Genomic DNA, 24,558 nt, shown 5'->3' on the forward strand with positions numbered 1-24,558 from the left:
TCCAAACCTCTCACTTAAATCTCCTTCCTGACCTCTGGCCCTTCAAAAGCGTCAGGGGGTCCTATTCACTTGTTTCTTTTTTAGACATCCTACGAGCTGTCCCACAGGTGACACATGCCACTGTGTCCCCTGGCCTGCAGCAGACTCATCCAGCCTGTGAAACACTGATTTGGACATCTGCTCAGAGAAGCAGTCCCTCACGGAGGACCCCAACCTCAGCCACCAGGCTCCCTGCCAGCGGCCCCTCCTGTGACTCACCCACACCAGCAATTTCCTGAGGCCTGTGTTCCTTTAACCACCCAAACCCCATCTGGGAAACAGCAGCTTTCCTTGAGGAAATGCACCAGCCCATCCCTGCTGCCCTGACCTTGGGCTCCTAAAAGCCTTGCAGAAAAAGCAGCAGCTGACAAAGGGCCAGGCTGAGCAGGAAAGAGAAGCTGCCACGAAGGTGACAGCAGAGTGGCCAGATGGCTGCCACCGGGGTCCGGGACACGGCCCTGGACACACACCCGCATCCTGGAAGTCTGTCCTCATAACCCCGTATCTACAGGGCTCTCCAGGGGGGAAATAAAATTAAATAAAAGCGAAGGATTCCACGAAATGCCGAAACACACAGCAACAACGATCCATCTCACAAGCATTGCTAGGACATGTTCCAAGAGTTCAAACTGCAGGGTTTGTAGAACCACCCAGCAGATGGCTGAGGCAGGGGACTGACCACAAAGGGTTAGGGGGCACCTCCTGGAGGGACAGGGCCTGGTCTCAACTGTAGTGGTCCAGGGGACGCAAAGAACCCTACAAAAGGGTACACTTTATCGAGTAAATCACACCTCAGGAAACCTCACTTAAGAAAAAAAATTCCCATAATCAAACCAAGTATGGGGCAAGGGAACACTGCTTGGCAAAAAAAGGAATAAAAATACTGACATCCACAGCATGGATGAACCTCAAAAGGCCAGACAAGACAAGGAAACTCTGCAAAGGCCCCGGCAGTCAAGTAACCCACTGAACTCCACGTGACCTTGCGTCTCTCCTACTCAGATCCTTAGAAGCAGAGCCGGAACTAGAATTCTAGACCAGCCCTGTCCAACAGAACTACGATGCAAGCCACGTCAGTAAACCACAGTTTTAAGAACTAAACCAGATGTAGCATTAACTTTAATAAACCACCTGATCTAACCCAACAGTGATACATTATCATGCCAACACAGAATGAATATAAAAAATTATGAATATTTTATATTCTCTCCTTCACGTTGTCTTTGAAATCTGGTGTGGACAATTACAGCACGTCCCCATGCAGACGTTAAATGTGCACTGGGAATTCATGATCTGAAGTGAGCTTTCACAGAATCTACCCTGGAAAAGTAGACTGATATATACCCAAGCTGCCCCCCAAACACTTAACGTTCCCAATAACGGAGTCAAGTTTCAGTTTTAAACTTAAATTACTGAAAATTAAACAAAAATGTAAACTTCTGTCCCTTCCCATGAGCCATATTTCAGGTGTTCATTGGCCACACAGCTCGTGGCCACCACTCTGGATACTGTGGCTCCAGATGAACCTTCCCGTGCAGAGGCGGAACTGAGGCTCGGGCAGCTGGGAGTAGTTTCCTACCCACGGCAAAGGCCGGCCCTCTCGGGACCCAGTGCTCTGTGATTTTCCCCAGGCTCGTCTTGTGGCCATGTGGGCTGTGGGCCCCCAGTCCCAGCAGAAGGGGGAGTCAAGCACAGAGGGGCTCACCCCACTACTACCCACACTGCTGCTTCCTAGGGCCTGACAGAAAACCGGCCTTGACTGCCAAGCTGAATCAGGGCAGCAAAGAAATGGAATTGGGCTGCATCATTTTTACAATTTTCATAAAGAAACTCTGAACTGGGGGTGGCCCCATTAAAAGAAATCCTATATATACCATATATATTATACATATCACATGCCATATATATCACATATGTATGAAAGGTGACCTGTTCTATATACTTCTTAACCTATCAAAAGGTGAGAATCTGAATTCTTGTGTACATAACATGATAGGAATAGACAGGATTCAGTAGGCAGAAAGGAAAAAGTTAGGATGTGAGGTCCCTGGGTGGGGAAAAACACACAGTTTGGAACAATGCTGGGAGGGTCTGACCACAGCAAACCCCCTCGCGCGTCAGGGCACCTTGTAATGTGTTCAACAATGTTTTTAAAAAGAAAAGCTCTTTAAGGAACTGTAGTTTAGCAAAAAGAATATACCAAAGATTACTCAATTTGGGGCACTGGGGTGGCTCAGTCAGTTAAGCATCTGACTTTGGCTCGGGTCATGATCTTACAGTCCGTGAGTTTGAACCCTGCACTGGGCTCTCTGCTGTCAGCTCAAAGCCTGCTTTGTATCCTCTGTCCTCCCTCTCATTCTGCCCCTCCCTGCCCCCCTCTCAAAAATAAACATTTAAATCAGCAAACAACAACAACAAAAAAACAGATTACTTGATCACTTGTGATCCTACCCATTAGATTAGAATGGGAGTCGCCACAAACGGACAAGAGGAAAGATGGGCTTTTCCTAAAAGATCTAATGTCTGGTATAAAGAAGGGGATTAGAACTCACCTTGCAGGGTCCTGATGAGCTTCTCACCTGTGGTGATATTATTCACTAAAACCGCCTGCAAGGAAAATAAACACAATATGAAACACCCACAACCTAACAACTTAGAAGAGCCTTGATAAGATGTTCCTACTGGAAAAAAGGGGGCAGTGCCCCCCAACCCCATCCCCCACCTCCCAGCAGCTGTTGGGAGGGATCGGCACAGCCCTCTGGCTGGGCACTCGACGATGCTGCATCCAGAAAAGGAGCTCACACGTTGGGAGGTTTGCTTTCTGAACAACAGCCTGTAACCAGAGCAAGGGGTAAACGGATCCTCCAGCTACACTTGGGCCCCACAACGTGCTCCCCTCCATGAACTTCGGACTCTCTCTGGGGGAGCCCAGGTGCAGACACAAGTCAGACCACAGTGGGCAGAGGAGAGGAAGGGCTCCCTACACCCGAGGTGGGGGGTGGGCGGGACAGAGGGTTCACAGGGCTTACACCAAACTGGGGAGGCTGAAAACAGAGGAGGAAGAAACAACACAGGACTCAGGAGAACAGTGAAAACCAAGGAAAAAGTGAGGGAAGGAGTGTGGAGTATAACGTAACAAGCAGCCCATGACGGAGAGCGGCCGACTGCTTTCACCAGCCGCCCTTCTGAGCTCTCCCCATCTGCACTCGCTTGCTCTCCACGCCAGGTTCAAGAGGTAGCCAGCAGAGGATCCCGTTTTAAAGGACAGGAAACTGAGGCACAGACTGCTTAAGAGCCTCAAGGCCATGAGGCTTTCTTCACAGCAAACATGCAAAGCCTAACCCTCAGCCCCGGCAGGCCTGATCCAGAAAGCAAGCTGGTGGTCACTACTTGCCAAATCGGGATCTAAACCCCCAGCAGGATACCAGGCTTGTGGGCTGTGCCCAGTGCTAAAAGCAACCGAAAACCTGAAGAAGAGGGGACTAAAATATTAAATGGTAGAGCACCTTACACAGGTAGGTGTTGTTTTGCACACACACAGAGCTGTGCATCAGACGGTCATGTGAACATTTCCTGCCTCGTTGCAACCAACGAAGTCTGCAAACTCCCACTCGCACACCGGGCAGGCTGGAGAGACGCGTGTCTGCCCCGTTCCCGCTCACTGGTGGACAATAACAACCAGGCCACCCGCTGCTTCTAGCTTCCTCCCGGACCTCTGTCCAGCCCCTACTCTTCCTTTGGCTTGTACAGGGCTTTCTGGAGTACAGGGGTGTGCTCCCAGAAACGAAATGTGGCCAAACGAATCGTGTTTATTTTGGGAGCTCTGAGGCCACAGAACATTTCCTGGCACAACAGGAAGGAAGTCACAGTGATGGTATCTGGACAATTAATCTCTCTGGGAGAGATCATCCAGAGAGGTGTTTGTAGATATTCTGGCGGGTGGGGGAGAGAAGAGAGCCCTGAGTGGCAAGTTGGCCGGCAGAGAAGGGAGGGGGGAGGGGGCGGCTCTCACAGCAGGGAGTCAGATTTGCACAGCTCAGTTAAGGCTTTCCCAAGTTCGGCTGCAGACATGAAAGATGACCACAGGATCGATGCTGCAGTCCCACTTCTAAATCTACAGCCAAAAGAACTTAAAGCAGAATCTTGAAGAGTTATCTCCACCCCCGTGTTCACGGCAGCGCTATTTACAACCGCTTAGAGCTAGAAGCAAGCCACCCTCAACAGACGACTGGATACAGAAAATGTGGCATCTACATCCAAGGGAATATCATGCAGCCTTGAAAAAAAAAAAAGGACTGTCATATGCTGTCGCAACATGGGAGAACCTGGAGGACATCATGCAAAGCAAAATCAGCCAGCCACCAAAGGACGTGTATGGTTGCATTCCATTCATGTGCTGTGTCCAGGGCAGTAACAGAAACAGAAAGAAGAAAGATGGTCTCCCTGGGGCTGGCAGAGGGGAGGGGCATTAGCAATTAATGGGTCCAGAGTCCCTGTGCTGCAAGGTGAGGGTGAGAGTTCAGCTGCACAACAGTGGAAATGTACACTTGAACATCCCCCCTGGCACATGCATGGAAACCACCTTCACTCCCACCAGCAGGGCTGACACAAAACAAAGAAAGAGGGGCGCTTGGGTGGCTCAGTCGGTTGAGCATCCAACTTCAGCTCTGGTCATGATCTCACGGTTCGTGAATTAGAGCCCCACGTCGAGCTCTGTGCTGACAACTTGGAGCCGGGAGCCTGCTTCAGATTCTGTGTCTCCCTCTCTCTCTGCCCCTCCCCGCTCCTTGCTGTCTTGCTCTCTCTCAAAAATAAACATTAAAAAAAAAAAAAACCAGAGAAAGAAAAGGGGCACTTAAGAGACTGCACTCTGATGATCTTCAAAAGCAGATTGCTCCTGGCTAAACCATTTCTATAAAAAGTATGGCATTTTCACTCACTCCTTCTCCACTCGCTCTCCTTGGACCCACTCCAAGAAATCCACAGTGGAGTCTGCAACTACCTGAGGGGTGAGGAAAGTTTAGGAACTGCTGTGGTCAAAGTACCTGAGATCTCTGCGTCTCATGTGACTCTACTCTTCCAAAGAAAATACATTTTAGTTCTCTTCCCCCGCCTGCTTAGTGATGCATGGAAAAGTACAGTCTCTGCTGAAGTAAATGAGCAAAGAGCCATAAAACACCATCAAGATATTTTATGTGCAGTTTTATATTTATTGAAAATCTCCTTAAATCATTTTCAGGAAACCATGAAAATGCTTCTAGCTTTTTGGAGATTCAATACGAAGAAAAAAATCTGCACTAAACAATATTATTTTTAAATGAATTACATATGCTACTCCAAACAATCCAACTGTTTTTCCCATTTTGGTACTGACTGGCTCCCTGCAGAGTGTGTGTGTGTGTGTGTGTGTGTGTGTGTGTGTGTGTGTGTGGACTGTCCCCTGGGACACTCAGCAGCAGGCGAGGAGGCAGGAAGTGCCACCAGAGTGTAACTGGAAACTGAACTCGGAAGGCCTTCAGATGAATCACCCACGTACAAATTAATCATAACCATTCTATTCTGGGAAATGAGTACACGTGATTAAATTATTTCTACATTAGATTCCTAAAAAAAAAAAAAGCTCAACATTTCATAGTAAATTTTCAAAGTAGTAATTTGACAATAAATTCTATTACTCTAAAAGCTCCGTAAGACATAAATAACTTTTAAAAATCATAACTTTGGGAAAGCTCACTGCAAGTATGATGCGGCTCATGTAACAAATGAGAAAAGGTGACCTCTGCTGCATTTGTCTGGCTCATTAAAATAATCTGCTTTGAGCAGCACCTGGGTGGCTCAGTCAGTTGAGCCACCGACCCTTGATTTGGGCTCAGGTCATGGCCCCAGGGTCTTGGGTTTGAGCCCCGCACCGGGCTGGGCATGAAGCCCTGCTTGGGATTCTCTCTCTCTTCCTCCCTCTGCCCCTCCCTTGCTCTCTCTCTCTCTCTCTCGAATAAAATTTCTTATTCTTATTAAAAATAATAAAAATTTTTAAAAAGAAAGAAAGGAGGGAGGGCAGAGAGTGAGTCCAATGGCAAAGAAGCACCAATTACTTATTTATGGTGCTCGGCTAAGATTACACACTCACAGCAGCACCATTCACGTCACCAGCAACCCCAATCACCTCACATCACGGCCCCTGTGGGCCACATACTGGGGGAGGCAGGCCTCTGGGAGGCACGCTGTCCTCTGGCCCAGGGGCCACGTGAAGAATTCCAGAACTCAGCACACCTGCCCGGCGTGTGCAGCAGGTGTCCAGCACGAGCGTGGGCCCGGAGGCACAAAGATGGGCCTTCCACACTGCCACCCGGCTCCCCAGACAGGCCTTCTGCATAAGTCAGAGGGAAGGGGATGCAGGCACATGTGACACAGCAGAGAGGGGCTAAGTCCCAGTGAAAAAGAAGACGGTCCTCAGAAAGGCTAGGTCCAAGCATAGACCCAGGACACCAGAAAGTATAGGAGCCTGCAGCTGGACCTTATTCAAGGTCCAGCAGACGGCAGGGGCACAGGAGTGAGCGTCTGTGCGTGGGTGCAGGGATGGGAACAGACCGAGACAGAGAGTATCAGACGTTCCACTGAGGGAAATGAAGCCGACACAAAAGGACAAACACCACACGATCCCCCTTATGAGATGTGCAGGGCAGTCAGACTCCGAGACAGGAGGTAAAACCACCACTGCCAGGACTCGGTGGGGTGGGGGGATGGGTGTTAGTGTTTAATGGGGACAGAGCTTCACCGGGGAAGATGAGGGAGCTCTGGAGGCGGCTGGTGTGACGGGTGCACGGCAATGTGAGCGTAATTAACGCCACTGCACTGTGCATTTAAGTATGGTTAAAATGGTCATTTTATATCATGCACATTTTAGCACAATAAAAAACAATAGCAAAACCCCAGGAAGAGCATGAGGCAGGGAATGAGCGTGCAAGGGCGTGGATGCCAGAGAGCAGGAGTGGGTAGGGGGTGAACAGGAGACCAGGGGTGAGCACGTGTGCTCCGGGGGTCAGAGTCAGCAGAGCGAGCAGGAGGACCCGGTCAGCGGGGGCCGCCGGGAGGGCAGAAGGTGGGTGGGCAGGAGAATGGGCTCAAGCCACGGAGTTGTGAGAGAAGGTTGTGGGGGGATTAAGCAAAACTCTATGTGAAGCTTGAAAAAAAGAAACACACCCATCCGGGAAAACACCCAGTTATGCGCAGGGCACGGCTGCCGTCTACACCCAGAATGGCCATCTGTCTTCTGTCCTCGGTCGTGAAGAAAGAACAACATCCCCCACCCCAGCTGGCTGGGGGGACAGGGCTGAGCCCAGGATAACCCAGGCAGGTCACCAGGTGTCCCCGGCTCTGCAGAGAAAGGCCCACTTTCCACTGTGGTGACAAGCACGATGTGCAAGGGGGGGCGGCTTTGGACAGACTCTGGCCCACGCTCACCCCCAGGAAGGGGCACACTGCTGCAGAGAGGGAGGAAGGGAGGAGGGGAGGAGGGGAGGAGGGGAGGAGGGGAGGAGGAAGGGATGGGGCCAATGGAGGAGACTGCCCCCGCCCCCTCCCCCCCCCGTAGCACCTGCCACAACTGCCTTTTAGGTCAAACCCACGCAGGGACCTACTTAATCAGGGTCAAAGAGAACTCCCAGGAGGACCCGAACGGGACACGCCCTGGGAACTCCAGAACATTCCTTGATGTTTCTCCAGCAATTGACTGAGGCTAAGTCCACAAACCTGCATCCTTCTGTCAGCAACTGCCTGCTGCCAGAGACTCTGGGTCCCTTCCCCCTAGAGCTGCTCCCTTTCATCTTGCATTCCTCATACCCAGCCCTCAGCTCTTCCCGCTCCCTTCCTGACAGCAGCCGGAAGTCCTGCCCGGGGAGAAGAGCATACCACAGGGGGGTGCGGGTGGAGGGCAGGGCCTGAGATCACCATCTCTGTGTTCAGAGGAGGACAAACACTCGCGGCAGCACAGACAGCACCAGGGATGTGGAGCATTCCCCTGCTCCTTAACCAGCCAAGGAAACGCCCCCGCTGGCCCTGCGGGGCAGAAGCCCTGGGCTGAGCCCCTTCTGTGGGCATTAGTTCTTTTGTTCCCAAATGGGAATCTGAACAACTTCTCCACCCTCACCTGTGGGAAAGGCCACAACTTGGCAAATTCAGACTTTTTGCAAACAGGTGCACACAGATACTCGGGGACTAGAGCGAAAATAAAAAAGCATGCGTAAGGGGTCACAGAACCCACTCCCAGACCCCCACTTGTCAAGCCAAAGAGGTAGGTCAGATGTTCTTTACGTATTTCACTGTCCTGCAGTGCGGGGTTAAGAAGTTGGGAGGTGAACCTGGGGTCCAGCAATGCCACGTCTCCAGCCAGATGAAAGCCCGCCACCCCCACACCTGCCACAGCAAGGAGGACGGAGATGCTCCTTCTGTACGAAGCCAAGTCCCGAGCCGGCACCTCCACAGACACAGGAGAGCGATGCACAGAAAACGCACCTGTCAGTCCTCCCCCGCAACTCCGCATCACACCTCTGCTGGAATCAATCCCAGGCCCCTTCCCACGGGGGCAGGAGGGAGGGAGGGAGGGGATGCCCGCTGCAATGCAGGGACAGTGCAGAAAGGGAGTCTGTGGGAGGGTCACGTATTCTGCGGTTTCCCGTAACACACACTTTTTTTTTTTTTTTTTTTTTTTTTTTTAATTTTTTTTTTTTCAACGTTTATTTATTTTTGGGACAGAGAGAGACAGAGCATGAACGGGGAGGGGCAGAGAGAGAGGGAGACACAGAATCGGAAACAGGCTCCAGGCTCTGAGCCATCAGCCCAGAGCCTGATGCGGGGCTCGAACTCCCGGACCGCGAGATCGTGACCTGGCTGAAGTCAGATGCTTAACCGACTGCGCCACCCAGGCGCCCCAACACACACTTTTTTAACGTGGGAGATGAGTTACTCGAGTTTAATTACAAAGCTGTCTGAAGGCCACATCTAGCCAGCAAACCACAGAATTTACAGTCTAAATAGACCCTTTCTCCAGGGAGACAGATTTCTGGCGGACTCCCTTCCTGGGCGTTCCCACTGCTCCTGCACAGGCCTTTCCATATCCCACCTGTCACGGGGCCCGTGGATGCCTCTCCCTGCTGCTCACCTCCATTCTGCCTCCTCCCTGCCCTGCTCCCTGCTCCAAGCAGGCCCCCCAGGCCCCCGGACCTGCCTTTCAAACCCCCCCAGAGAGCTGGCAGCTTTGTTCCACTGACAGCTTAACCCATGTGATGGTTCCCATCCTCAAACTCAAGTCCAAGCTCCTGAGTGGTTAAAAGATCCTTCTTCAAGGGGTGTCTCTGCTCTATCTGCCCAACGCTGCCCACCCCCCATGCTCAGCCGCCAGGGGCTGCCCCCACCTCCCCACACCCTGGGAGGGACACAGTTACAGGGCACTGCCAGGTGAGACAGGAGGGGACTCTTCCCCGGCTCATGCAGTGCAGAACGTGGACACCGTGCCCTGCCTGCCTGGAGGAGGCGGCGGAACGTCTCCTCCGTGTCTCCGGCACACAACTTAGTGTGCCTTCCTGAACAGCAGAGGCTCTAACACTAAAGTACATTTTCCAGACTCATTCCCTATGGGATTTAGATTCCAGTCGGATACACTCACTTGACACTGAAATGCTGTGCAGCTGGGGGGCTGCAGGTACAGAATGGAGCAAGAAGCGGGGTGCCCCCAGCTCTGGGCTAAGGCCGCAGTGGCAGCCCCCTGGTCCAGCCATCCGGGAGGCCACCCCGGGATGAGATGCTCCTCCAGACCCTTCCCACTTTTCTGCAGGCACCTACTTCCCTGCACTAAACCCTCTCTGCTTAACATTGCTAGAATGGTTTCTCTGTCTGCAACTGGCCCTCACAGACCCACTTACTCATCTTTTTCCATCACCCAGCAGGCAGACAGCAGACGCAGACTATTCCACCAAGGGGCACAAGCCCAGCGCCTGGCAGAGTAAATACCGAATGGATGCACAGACAGACATGGAAAATCAGCGGCGATGAAAAACAGGAAAGCTGTTCTAGAACACTTGATTCTTCCATCAATCACAGTAATAAAAGGGGATAAAAATCAAAGACAAGTCCACTCTGGTCCCCCAAGAAAACCACCTCTCTGGAAGAACACCACCACGCTTTCAGGGGCACAAGAAAAGCTGGCCCAGAGAGAAGAATCTGAAACACTCTGAAGGCTGTAAGAAAATTCAGCAGGGTAAATAAAGCCCAGGTGATGGAAAGCACCAGCAGCCGGGGCCCAGCCCCCCAGGCCGCTCTGCAGGCCCGAGAGCCAGTGCATGACCTCTCCAGGGCCCAGGCTGCACCTGCAGCTCAGAGCTAAGGACGGGCACTTCCAGCAATGACAAGTGCTCAGTGTGTGAAAGCACTCTGAAGTAGGACAAATGACCAGACTCAACATTAGTCACTTGTTCTTTAGAAAGTCACTCTTAGGGGAGCCTGGGTGGCTCAGCTGGATAAGCATCCGACTTCGGCTCAGGTCATGGTCTCGCGGTTTGTGGGTTCAAGCCCCGCGTCAGGCTCTGTGCTGACACCTCGGAGCCCGGAGCCTGCTTCGGATTCTGTGTCTCCCTCTCTCTCTGCCCCTCTCCCACTCATACTCTCTCTCTCTCTCTCTCTCTCTCTCAAAAATAAATAAGCATTAAAAAAAAACACCTAACCTGTTTGAAGGGCACCTGGGTGGTTCAGTTGGTTAAGGATCCAACTCTTGATTTCAACTCAGGCCAATCTCACAGTTTGTGAGTTCAAGCCACGCATCAGGCTCTACACTGACAGCACAGAGCCTGCTTGGGATCCTCCCTCTCCCTCTCTCTCTCAAAACAAACAAATAAATATTAAAAAAAAAACAAACCCTGTTTGATATGTAAAAATATATTCACCTGTAAAAAAATAAAAGTATTTCACCAAAACTGTGGTGGCTTAAAAACGTGACCCCAAGGTCTTTGACACTGTTCCACAGGTGGAGCCTAGTTCCGGCCCTTTTCAACGTAGGCCGGCCCTAGCAACATGCTCCTAGGAACACCAGTGACCCTCCTGACTTCTGAAGCAGCCAATACAAGGGGCAGTGGGTTGGCCGGTGTACCCCCAAAATTCATGCCTACCCAGAATCCAAGAATCACCTTATTTAGAAACGGGGTCCATGCAGATACAGTCAGGATAAAATGAAGTCCTGAGGATGGCGCCCAAGTTAGCAGGACTCAAGATAAGAGGCAAAAGTTCCAGAGACACAAAGGGAAGATGGCCAGGTGAGGACGGAGGCAGAGCCTGGGGACGACAGACGGCAGAGGCCAGAAGCGGTTAAGGAAGGCCCCTAGAGCTTTCAAGGGGGCACAGCCCTGCTAACACCTTGATGTGGAGCTTCCAGCCTCCAGAACCGGGAAACGTTTTACTGCTCTACGCCTGGTTTGGGTGAACTTGTTATGCGGCAGCCCCCCGGAAACTAACACAGAAGGTGACGGCCTCCTCCAGGCCCACCCCCTCCCTCACTGTCAGAACGGCACCCTGAGAACCCAGCCTCCAGGCTTCAAGGAAGCCAAGCGGCCGTGTTGGAAAAGCAAGCATTGTGGCCTTGACCCCACCGAGGTCTTGTGTCACTGACCACCAGACATACGAATGAGGGAACCTTCAGGCGATTCTGCCTTGAGCCTTTGGGCACCCAAACAGAGAAATGTGGAACAGAGACAATCTTCTGCTGAGCCCTCCCAGATGAGCAAAATAAACGCTGTCAAGGTTTTAAACCTCTAAGTTTTGCGGTAATTTCTGAAGCAACAATGGATTACCAGAACGTGACATGTGCATCTTCCTATTCAAAACACAGTCACCTGTACCAATTAGATATGAAGGGAGTCTACAAAAGTTCCCTTCAGCAAACATTTATGAAGAGTATTCTCGTCTGGAAGGGGTGGTCACCTCAACGCTGCTAAGAGAATAATGCATAATAAGCCAAGAGTTTCTGGGTTTTTAATGATGTGCAAAAACCAGACGTGTTCAAGTGTGTTTCTCATTTAATCCCCCCACCCCTGCTTATTTTCATAGCTTACTTACATTTACAAAAACTTGAATATAACAATGATGTTTAAAAGTTTAGATGTCAACCTGTATGTTTTTTTTTTATTTTTTTTTTCAACGTTTATTTATTTTTGGGACAGAGAGAGACAGAGCATGAACAGGGGAGGAGCAGAGAGAGAGGGAGACACAGAATCGGAAACAGGCTCCAGGCTCTGAGCCATCAGCCCAGAGCCTGACGCGGGGCTCGAACTCCTGGACCGCGAGATCGTGACCTGGCTGAAGCCGGACGCTTAACCGACTGCGCCACCCAGGCGCCCCCTTTTTTTTTTTTTTTTTACTTTTTTTTTTTTTCCAACCTGTATGTTTTAAAAAGAACATTGTCTCTGAGTGATGGAAGCACAGGGGATTTAAAATTTGTTTTTCATTTTCAAAACTAAGAGTAATAGTATTTCAGTCATTTAATGTTTATTTATTTATTTTGGGGGGGGGGGAGAGAGAGAGAGAGAGCGAGCATGCACAAGTGAGCAGGGAAGGGGCAGAAAGAGGAGAAAGAGAATCCCAAGCAGGCTCCACACCGTCTGTGCAGAGCCTGACACAGGGCTCGATCCCGTGAACCTTGAGACCGTGACAGAAGCCAAAATCAAGAGTCAGACACTCAACGGACTGAGCCACCCCAGGACCCCTCAGTAATTTAAAAGGCAATTTTTCTGAAAGTTGTTTAAGGCTGCCTTACACAATCATTTTGTTGTTTATTTCAAAAAACTGAATATCCCTTCTCATATACAACTCACAAAGCGACTACACCGGTGTTTCTGCCAAGGTACAGAAGTGTATGTTAGCCTGCATAATTGCGTTTAGGGAGTCAAATCATCTTCACCGTACCTATTTCTGCCACAGATGAGGAAGCAGAAAAGAAGGGAAATGAAAACAACAGGTCCGTCTTCAAGAATCAGCTGAAGTCTCAGTTGAAGTGATTATAATAAAAAAACAAAACTCAGGGCGCCTGGGTGGCTCAGTCAGTTGAACATCCGACTTGGGCTCAGGTCATGATCTCATGGTTCGGGAGTTCGAGCCCCACATCAGGCTCTGCGCTGACACCTCAGAGCCTGGAACCTGCTTTGGATCTGTGTCTCCCTCTTTCTGCCCCTCCCCTGCTAATGTTCTCTCTCTCTCTCAAAAATAAACAAACATTAAAATTAAAAAAAAAAAATCAGAAACTTCGGTTCAAATTTTTAAAAAATCAGTGAAGGGAGCCTGGGTAGCTCAGTTAAGGGTCTGACTCTTGATTTTGGTTTAGGTCATGCTCTTATGGTTTGTGAGATCGAGCTCCACGTTGGACTCTGCTGACAGTGGAGCCCGCTTGGGATTCTCTCTCGCTCTCTCTCTCTGCCCCTCCCCTGCTCGTGCTCTCTCCCACTCTCAAAATAAATGAACATGAAAAAAAGTCAGTGGGTGAATTCAAATTACCAAGATAGAATCTGACTGATCAATGCTCTGGCCGGTCGACATATGTAACAAACTATCACCTCTGAAATTCTTAATAGTGGGGTGAATGGGTGAACAGGTGATTGGGGACTAAGGAGAGCACTTATTGTGATGAGCACTGGGCGATGTAAGGAAGTGGTGAATCTCTATTCTGTCCACCTGAAACTAACACAACACCGTCTGTTAACTATGCTGGAATTAAAACTCTTAAATAAAAGTTAGTGACGGTGACTATCTTTGGGCAGGAAGGAAAGAGGGAAAGAACAGAGAAGGAGAATACAGGGGACCTCAACTTTATAGTATTTTTTGTTTTAAATCCTTTCTGGGGGAGGAGCACATAGGCACGAGCTTATTATTCTTGTGACTTCTCCGCAGTTCCTGCTTGCAAAATAACACTGTTCTAGGTCCTGTTACAGACCCACGGCGCGGCTATCCGGAGCTCACGTGAGGTTTCACACTGGGGCCCACCCGTTCCGGGCGACATGGGAAGGGGTGCCCGAGCAAGCTGGCCTTGGAGCTGAGGCGCTGCACACACACCCATATTCCCACTCTGGGGGAGCTGGCAACCTCGGGGGAAAAAGTGGTGAGCAGTAAGTTTCCAACTTGGCGCCCCTCCTAAAAAATTTCCAGGATTCCAGTAAACGTGGGTAAAGATGTAAGAAATACCTTAGGAAAAAAAAGTATTAACATCAATTAACGTTGTAACAACACTGCTAGATTATTTTTAAAGAATTATATCTCTCGGGGCGCCTGGGTGGCTCAGACGGTTGAGCGTCCAACTCTTGATCTCGGCTCAGGTCGTGATCTCACACTTCATGAGATCGAGCCCTGTGTTGGGCTCAGCACTTCAGCATGGAGCCTCTCTCTTTCTCCCCTCTCTCTCTGCCCCTCCCCCGCTCACTCTCTCCCTCAAAATAAACTTAAAAAAAAAAAAAGAATTATATCTTTTAATCATAATGCCCATAACTTACTGCCCTCTACTTAAAATCATTTCATTGAGGAATCAGATTTGAGGGTCAAAGAAATGAAAATAAAAACCCTGGTAAGGCAATTTTATTTTTAAAAATGCAATACTGCAAAACGCCCAGCATCTCCGTCACTGGTCTCCAGATGAGCTACCTGCATCGCAAGGATCTGAGCGCCTAGAAACAACTGCACACGTGTGTGCATCATCTTTTGAGAAAAATTCAACAGTCTCTGAGACCCAACATCCGAGCGACAGACGCATTCACAGGGAGCCCGGTCGCCCGATCACAAGGTGACCTCACCTCCCAAGGCCCAATTCTGAAGCAAACAGCAAAAGGGAAAAGACACCAGAGAAGCTAAGAAGACCAAGCCTTGGCCCAACTGCTCTCCCACTGAACAAGACTATTAATCAGCAGCCAAACCCAGCCTTTTTATTACCAGAGTTCTGCCTCTATCATTCACACCTGTGCTGTCCTATACATGGCTATTTAAATGTAGTTAGAACTAAATAAAATTCAAAACTCAGTTGCTCAGGCCCACTAACCACATTTTAGGTGGTCAACAGCCATACGTAGCCAGGGGATCTATTAGACCACCAGGTGACTCTTTATCATTCCGAGAAAGAGCCTCATTCCAACTCAAACTATAGGTGCTACCCTCCTAACATAAATATACACATACATTATGTACATATATATACATATGGTGGGGGGCGGGGAATAACATACAGGGGTGACAGACCAGCCCCACTTCTCTGCGAACTTCCTGGCCATATTGAAAGAATCAGGTGTTTTTGCCAGAGAATTTGGAATTAGGGCCAGAGGAGAGCTAGCTGGAATACTGTGGTCTTTTGGAGCATAGGGATACACACAGGATCCCATCACCCAAGCTTCAACTTTGGACTTGGGCCAGACTGGTTTCCTGTGGCCCCCCCCAACCCCCCCCCCCCCCGTGTTATTCGGACGATGGAGAGCTCTGGAGAGTCCCCCCTCACCATGGCCCTGTGTCTGCAGAGCCGAGGGAGGCCCACCGGGGGGCTGTCCAGGGTCTAGGCCTCGTCCTGGGGGATGGCTCCGAATTCTCTGAGCCTGACTGGCGATCTCATGAGGCGGTTGAGAGAAATTCAGGGAACAATCCCTGTGGCATGCTTACCTTGGTGCCTGGCTAAGCAGAGACTCCGTGAACGTGAGCTCTCGTCGCTGGGGTGGTGACTGTCACTAGGACACTCTTTCTGCGGCCCAGCTGCAGTATTCGCTCTTGGTTCTCATGGACACCCTAGCATCTTTTTAATCCTTTCTTAAAGGTAGGACAGTTTTGTTTCACGGTTTTAACTGGGGGGAAAAAGGTCCTTACCATAAAGAACAGCATTACTACCACTGATGCTGTGGTTTACTACTACCCCTGTGTCTGTGCTGTTATTGTTAACTATGATCACTAGGGTTAGTTGTAGTAACACCAGCTACTGGGTTTTGAGCTGCTAGTCCGTGTCGTGCATTGTGTTTAGCCTTTCATAAATATTATCTCACTGAAACCTCACAAAGCGTAACAGGGATTCTGCTGTTATTCTCAGTCGAGAGCTGAAAACACAGGCCCAGAGAATTTAAGTGATTTGCCCGATATCATGGAGCTACAGAAAACAGGATTTGAACCCAGGTCTGCCTGACTGGACACCCCATGCCTTTTACCACCACACCAAGTTACAGCTTACACCCTCCTAGAGCTAAGAAACTAGCCCCCCACGCCCAAAATTAAACCAACTTTCTATCACCTATTCTAAAAGTTCAAAACTCCAAATGAAGAGAGACTCTTATTCTTCCCCAGTGTCTGTCTTTCAAATGCGTGTTTCACCCTCTTTACTGGGACTCCTCGATTTTCAGTACCTACCGTGAGTTGTTTATTGCAACTACAAGAACTTCCCCCCACCTTGAACCCCCAAACAATTCTTATTGGGCGTGTGGCAGGACAGCTAAGACCTTGCATTACGCCCCCTTTTAAAAAGAAGTCATAAAACTGAAGCATTAGGAACTAGGGTGAGGGTGGCTCATAGGTCAAGCATCTGACTTTGGCTCAGGTCATGATCTCGTGATTCCCGGGTGTCCTGCTGTCAGGACAGAGCCCACTTCGGATCCTCTGTCTCTCACTCTCTCTTTCTCTGCCCCTCCCTTGCTTGTGCTCTCTCAAAAATAAACAAACATTTAAGGGAAAAAAAAAAAAGGACCAAGGTGAAAGAGTCACCTGGTTTCTGGCTGGAAGATGTTCCCTCTCATTTCTTCTTATATAGGGAGACGTTTCCAGGAAACAGCTGCTCAGTCATATTTCAAAGAATTCCAAGCTTGTCCTCTTATCTCCACATCGGCTTATACTTAAATGAACCAGCATTTCTATCTCGAGGACTCACCTGTGAGATGATGCTTCACTGACTGCATTACCTAGAATTCTCTGGAACAAACGATTTTATGCAGCACATTCTCTGAGGAGTCTGCCCACCCGATATGGGAAACCTGGTTGTTTGTCGCCCATTTTACAGGGGTCTGGAGCCAAACTAGCGTGTACCCATACCCGAGCAGAATGCCCACGAGCAGAAATTAACCCACAACCTCTTTTCCTTCTCCCCACCCAAAACGTGCACTCACACTTTCATGCAACACACATGAAATGTTCAGAAATTTGGAGGAGACTGAACAGAGTGAGAGATTATCACGCCCAGAATTCTGGATTTCACAGGATGATAAAATTTTAAAAGCACTTGGTAGATGACGGAGTTAAGAAAACAAAGATACTTACATTAAAAAAAGGGGGGGCGGGGCCTGGGCGGCTCAGTCAGTTAAGCATCTAACTTCAGCTCACGTCATGATCTCACGGTTCGTGGGTCAAGCCCTGCATCGGGCTCTGTGCTGACAGCTCAGAGCCTGGAGCCTGCCTGGGATTCTGTGTCTCCCTCTCTCTCTCTGCCCCTCCTCCACTCGCACTCTGTCCCCCCCTCTCGAAAAATGAATAAACATGAAAAACAAATAAATGAAAACAAGGATACCTAAAAGCAACAACCAAACACCACACATGGACACACACCCACCCTATCTCCCATCACTACCGTTTCAAAAAGAAAAACCCTAAAAATAAAAACATAGAAAGGCCAGAGGCTCAGAGTAAAAGGCCACTCTTCCTAAGGAGGAGAGTTCAGTTTTTAGGTAATGACACATGTACACACACAGGAGTGTCGAAGCAGGCAGACAGACACCTGAAACACCCCCCTTATTTTTCCTCCCTCCCTGCACAGGAGAACTGGTTCTAGACCCCAGCTGGCCCTGGCCGGAGAAGGAGCCCATCTCTGCCCAGTCCTGCTGGTCCCTCCCGGGTCCCCTCCCAGCCCCACACTCCCCAGTTCCCACCACACTCTTCCTTCCCAACCTGCCAGAGGCCTGGGGGCCAGAGACCTTCTCTTCACATCCTGCAAAACCCACATGGAGTTTCTGCCAACTCTATTCCTGCAGAATGAACTCTCCTTTCTCCCCGAAATCTGCCTTAAGGGGTTCTGCATACACACTGTGAGTGATGTCTGGGTCCTATTCTAATCAGTTCCAGGGGATTTAAGGAGCATAAATAGTGCCACCCACCTACAAGAAAAATGAAGAAAAATTTGGAAGCAATTTACTCTAACAACATTGAAACTGGAACAATTTCCAGAGGAGAAATACACATTTGCGAACGTCGTAAATGAAGAGTATTTCTCTAAACCAAAACCACAGTGAGATATCCCCTCACAACTGTCAGACGGCTAAAGTCGAAGAGACAAGAAACAACAAGTGTTGGCGAGGATGTGGAGAAAAAGAACCTTCCTGCACGGCTGGTGGGAATGTAAACTGGGGCAGCCACTGTGGAAAGCAATATGGAGGTTCCTCAAAAAATTAAAAACAGCAATACCATATGATCCAGCAATTCCACTTGTGGGTATTTACCTGGACAAAAATACTAATTTGGAAAGACACTCCATGTTCACCGCAGCATTATTCACGACAGCTGAGGTATGGATGCAGCCCGAGTGTCCATCGAAAGATAAATGGACGAAGACGACGTGGTACAAACGTACAACGAAATATTTCTCAGTCATAAAAAGAGAATGAAATCTCGCCGTTTGTAACAACACAGGTGGACCTAGGCGCTATTATACTAAACGAAATAAACCAGAGAAAGGCAAATAGGTCATAGGATTTCACTTACCTACGGAATCTAAAAATAAGCAAAAAGACTCACAGAGAACCATCTGGCGGTTTCCAGAGGGAAAGGGGGTGAGGGATGGGTGAAACTGGGGAAGGGGATGAAGAGACACAACTTTCATGCACAAAATAAAGAAGACAGGGACACCACGTACGGCACTGGGAAAAGCCAGTGTGTCACAGCACGGTCAAGAGGCCCATGCCACATCATCACAAAAGTCCCCACAGGGTCGCTCATTCTCCCACTGAGACGAACCCGACGCGGTCTCAACTGGCATCTGGAACAGAACTGAGGGGAAGGCAAAGCGGGTCTTGCCTTTTCATCCTGGTATATCTTGTTGACGCTCTCCAGCTGCGAGTCGTGGCTGGACTGGATCCGGTCAAGCTGCTCCCGCTGCTTCTCCAGCTCTCCCTGGAACTCGTTCTTCTTCAGCTCCACGGCACCTCTCTCCGCGGCCGCCCTGCGGACCCTGCCCTCCAGCTCCAGGATCCGAGTCTGCAGGGACCCCACAGCGTGTGAGGGAGAACCCCACGCCGTCCCTGGAGGGCTTCTCCCTCCCAGAAGCCGGCGACACGTGGCACACAGGCGCTCCAGGGCCCCATGGACAGTCCTGCTGGACCTTTCCTCCCGAGGCCCCTTCCCCAGCCAGACACTCCCCACTCCTAACGGGGCAGAGGCCTCGTGCCCCAGACCTTCTCTGCATGTTCTGCACAGCCCACATGGAATTTCTGGAAATTGTGTTCCTGGAGAATAAACCACTTCCTCTCAAAAATGTGCTTTAAGGGGTTCTGTCGGTTAAGAACAATACTGGAAGTGAATTGTGCAGAAGCTACGACAGGGTTTCGAGAGAGACAAGTGTTAGAAGTAGAGGCATTCACTTCTCTGGGCTTCCTTGTGGCCACTGTGACCTCCAAGGAAGTACCACCGCACCCCTCCCAGGGACTCGGGGAGGCTGGAATGAGGTAAGTACATAAAGGGCCTCAAGCTTTACCAGGTGCTCAAATATTTAGTTCCGTTTCCCTCCCCTGCTGACAGAGCACTTAACTCTTTGGCAGACAAATCCTCTGGAGACAAATTCAGTTCCTCAACCTTGGACACCAAGCCCATGTCTGCCCAGAGAACGGCTCCAGTGGAAGATCACATGAAAGCACCCCCCGCCCCCCCAGGGCAGGCAGGCGTGGGGACACTCAGACGGGATGGGGTTTCATGGCTGCGAGCCCAAGCTCTGCCACTGGAAAGACTGGGATGGAATCCCAGCTGCTCTTGTGCCTCGGCCTGCACCCCCCCGGGGAAATGGGGAAAATAAAGTCCCACACTTAGAGTTCGTGTACAAAAGAAGACAGTGTATGTAAGCGCTGTTAAAAAGTACTCTGACACCATTAACATGGCAAGGAAAACTTCCTTCAAGATTCCTGCAACAGGGGTCATGTCTATGCAGCAGGGGAGAGGACCGGCTCCACTGTGAACACAGCCAGGACAGTTAAGGGTTTAGAGCCAACAGAGTGAGGGGTCCGTGGTGGGACAGTATTAGGAGGAGACACGGAGGGCAGGCGGACTTCTTGCTAAAGGCAGGCCAAGGGGTCAGACTTCAAGGAAGAGGGAGCGGGTGCCTGATCAGATACTGGGAGGTAGGGATGACTTAGCAGGATTCTTTGCTAAGTGGGCTGGGCCGGCTGAAGACGGGAGGGGTGGAGGGAGGCCAAGACGGAGGCCTCGTGGGGAAGAGGGGTCAGAGGCACCTGACGGGAGTCTGGTCAACGAGACTCTCTGTCATTGTGTAGCACCTGCCTGACCCACGATGACCAACAACAAAATGGAAAACTAAAATGCATATCCTTAATTGATACGGATGATATGATTGATATGATGTTACTGGCAGTAGCCAGTAACAAGTGGCACCTCCACATACACATTTCTCACACGCATTATGCACATACATTCCCAACACCGCTGAGACCTAGAGAGGACTGGGGGACCGGATAGGCTGCGGTCAGTGTAATCAAGTAAGCGGCCTTCCCAGAGCCAGCCCCAGTGGCTCGACTGAAAATCGTCCGCTCACAGGAAAAGCAGAGAGGGCTGCTCTGGCAGCAAAGAGGTCCTCTCCCACCCCAGGGCACAGCTGGTGTGCAAAGTCCGGCCCCGGGCAGGGGGCAGGGATATGTGGATGCCCCAATTCAGGGTAGGGAGCGTTCAAGCCACTGAGTGTAGTACTTTAAGGGGTAGTGAACGGCAAACCCGTCAGACCCCACCACTTGGCAACTTTAAATATTCTCAGACACCCATGCAAACAAACCAGCAAGACACCTGGAGATCCACGCTGCGGGAGCTGGCGATCCAGTAGTTGAAGCCCAGGACGATGATGCAGGCCACCAGGGCGGCCAGCACCAGGGGCGGCGACTTCATGCTCCGGCGTCCGTTTCCCAGGCCCATCATCTCAAAGGCTGCGCGAGAATCTGCCAAATAAAACAAGCAAATAAGCCTCCACGCCAGCAGCGCCGGACCCGAAGCAGGCCACATCCACCCTCACAGCCAACGCGAAGGCGTTTTCATCTCAAGAGGAGAAGCCATCCAAGGAGAAGACCACGTGGGCAGTGCACCCCGAGCCCACGCTGATGTGCGCCCCCAGGGGGTGGGCCAGCCTCCCCAGGACAGGCTCGTGGGAGCGAGCATCGTCCTGGAGACCCATCACCTGCTGGCTCGAGACCTCGGGCACATAACAACTTCTTGTGCACCTGTTTCCTCCTCTGTAAAAGGGGGATAAGTGTAGTACCTGCCTCTCCAGTACAGGTTGAGAATTAATCATCTCTGTGAACAGCAGTAGCAAATATGAAATGCTTCCGCATCACTTTAGGGGAAAAAAAAAATCCATTTCTGATTTATTCCCCAAAGAGGGCTTTTTTATTTGAGGCCGAATAAGAGAGGGTTTTTCACGCTGGACAGAATTACTAATGACACCCAATTAAAGCATTTGGTGAGCAAAGCCGGGAAAGCGCCCAGGACTGTGGATGCCCACGGAGTAAGTGGACCGCCCGCCCCCCGTAGGGCTCTGCCAGCAGGAGTGAGGCACTGGCCCAGTCTTGCTCTGAATGCCTGCTTCTCTCTCTGGGTTCATGTCCACGTTAAGCAGGAGAACTGCACGGAGCGATCCCCTTCTCCAGAGAGGCCCAGACATGGCCTCTACAAGAAGGGAGCCATCAGCTTTGTCCGTGGGCTTCCACCCAAGACCAGGTCTGCCTAGACACCAGCACTGGGCACAACGCACAAGGAAAGCCGACCTTTCCAGATGGCTTTGCTGAGCCAGATAAAATGAGACCTTATCAGAGGGAAGGTGGCACGCACAACAAAAGGCATCTCTGAGAACAGGGACCTTTTTCTGCCAGGTGTAGGCCACAATGGAGGCAGGAGGGAGGTGTGAAGGGCGAGGGGGGAGAGGAGGGGCAATCAAAGACCATGTGGGACTCAACCTCCAGCTTAAGTTCATGTGAACAAGCACAGAGAAGAGCTGACAGGGCCGGCTCTGGCCCTGAAGTATTTCTAAGTGTGTCACCGGGAGACCTCTTCCTTCTGAATAATTAGTACTAGTGTGGGAGTCTAAATGGAGACATGCACAATCTCGGCGACTCACCTGAAATAAAGCACCCCCAGAATGCTGAAGCACAGAACTGACCTCAGCCTCTGCTGGTGCCTTCCTCACTAGCTTCTGCTCTCTCAGGATGAAAGAGGAAAAGAATTTTTTTAAAAATCGATTATCGGGGCGCCTGGGTGGCGCAGTCGGTTAAGCGTCCGACTTCAGCCAGGTCACGATCTCGCGATCCGTGAGTTCGAGCCCCGCGTCAGGCTCTGGGCTGATGGCTCAGAGCCTGGAGCCTGTTTCCGATTCTGTGTCTCCCTCTTTCTCTGCCCCTCCCCCGTTCATGCTCTGTCTCTCTCTGTCCCAAAAATAAATAAACGTTGAAAAAAAAAATTAAAAAAAAAATCGATTATCAGTTGCAATCAGCAAGCATGTACCTATTAAAGGAGAGTAATGCTCAGAAATCCTGAACTTCTGGAAAATTCTATGTATCTGCTGAAAATGTGTTTTTTCACTGCCTTATATCTGATTTCCATCCAAAAGTCTTCTTATACTCTTTTTAAACTTAAAAAAAAATATATATATAACTACAAGTACAACTGGGGAGAAAAACACAGTGCAAAGACTCCCTCCTCCCACCTGATGTCATCACCCCTTGTATTCCAGGGGATGTCAACCCTTGCAGGACACCAGCACTGCCTGGGACCCAAGCACGGGCCCCACTCCTCCACTTCCAACTGTGTGGCTTTAAAGGGTTTCGTTTTGGTTTTTTTTAGTGTTTATTTTTGAGAGAGAGAGGCAGACAGAGAGGGGCACAGAGGATCCAAAGCAGGCTCTGTGTTGACAGAGTGGGGCTTGAACTCACAAACCGTGAGATCATGATCTGAGCAAAAGTCTGATGCTTAACTGACTGAGCCACCCAGGCGCCCCTCCAATTCAATAGCTTCAGAGGAGGACCCAGGTATTGGTATTTTTCAATCTTCCCAGGGGATTCTAATACACAGCAACTCTTCTAGAGGTCACTCTAGATGTTTCTTAATGCATAAATGAGCAGTGACACATTTTTAAGTGCAAACAAGATCATTCACACTGTTCTGTAAATGTCAATTATTTAGTAATATATCTTATCGTACTTTTCCTAGAGGCAGATTACGGTGTGCCTTTTTCTCTTTAAAGGTCTGAATGGGGCACCGCTGTGTGCCAGGATTTATTTAACCACTCTCTTACAGAGGATCATTCGGGGTTTTCCAGGCTTATTTCCAACCATGCTGCCACGAACACCTTTCACATCCACGTTTGTGTCTGCAAACTCCTATCCAGGGGTGCCATCCCTCACCCACAATCCTGAAATCCAAAAGGCTCTAAAAGCCCAAAGGGATTTTAAAAGACTTCCCCAGCAACAAAACCTGACCTGAACTCAGATCAAGGTCTGATCAGAACTCACCTGAAGCTACCTAGAGTCTTTATCTTTCTCCCTTCATGTGAATATTCGTATGTTTTGCTGCAGAAGCATTAGTGTCTGGTTATGACCCTGCTGGGGCTGTCATGTGATATATAAGCACATCTTATTATCCTCTGAATTCTGAATTCCAAACACAGTTGGCTTCCAGGGGCTCTGGGAAGGGAGGCTGAACCAGCAAGGAGCTTACTGTGCGTGAGGCACTGATCAAGTGTTTCAAATACAGCGCTCACTGAATCTTCCCATCAGCTCTGACAGGGGCACTGGTCACCCCCATTTTGCAGGTGATGAAATAAATCACAGACAGGTGGAGATAAATTTCAGTAAGTGGTACTGCGGGGTCATAGGCCTTTAAAACTGATGGCCCTTGGGACCCCCAGGTGGCTCATTTGCTTAAGCGTCCAGCTTCAGTTCAGATTATGATCTCATGGTTTGTGAATTCAAGCCCCGCATCACAGAGCCCTCTTTGGATCCTGTCCCCCTCTTTCTCTGCCCCTCCCCTGCTTGCCTGTGCACATGCACACTCTCACTCTCTCGAAAATAAACAAACATTAAAAAAAACTTATAAATCTTATTGCCTCCTAAATATTTAGCAAACTACAACGGGCACACAGTGGAGAACCCTGGCAGATATCACTTTAGCCAGGTGATCAAGATAAACGTCACCATTGAGCCACGCTGACGTCACGTAACGCCTAATACGATGCACCGGGAGAAAAGTTCAGGGGAACTTAAATTGAGGGACCTTCTACGGAACACC

At 50.0% G+C, this 24,558-nt stretch overlaps 1 protein-coding gene across 3 annotated transcripts in view; it reads right to left on the bottom strand.

Annotated features, from left to right (window-relative positions):
- GOLM1 (golgi membrane protein 1) overlaps window positions 1–24,558 on the bottom strand; it is a 57,363-nt gene that overhangs the window by 24,018 nt on the left and 8,787 nt on the right. For 2 of the 3 annotated variants that reach the window (XM_045043449.1, XM_023242229.2), the window contains exons 2-4: window positions 21,073–21,221; window positions 19,084–19,263; window positions 2,592–2,646 (exon numbers count right to left, since the gene is read on the bottom strand). In XM_045043449.1, coding sequence (XP_044899384.1) covers window positions 2,592–2,646; window positions 19,084–19,263; window positions 21,073–21,201 — 364 coding nt within the window. In that variant the 5' untranslated portion in view covers window positions 21,202–21,221. Of the gene's footprint in view, window positions 1–2,591; window positions 2,647–19,083; window positions 19,264–21,072; window positions 21,222–23,783; window positions 24,102–24,558 lie in introns of those variants that run through there. The other variant, XM_045043450.1, reaches the window with a different exon arrangement.

The sequence above is a fragment of the Felis catus genome, chromosome D4 (assembly GCF_018350175.1).
Source record: "Felis catus isolate Fca126 chromosome D4, F.catus_Fca126_mat1.0, whole genome shotgun sequence".
NCBI classification, from domain to species: domain Eukaryota; kingdom Metazoa; phylum Chordata; class Mammalia; order Carnivora; family Felidae; genus Felis; species Felis catus.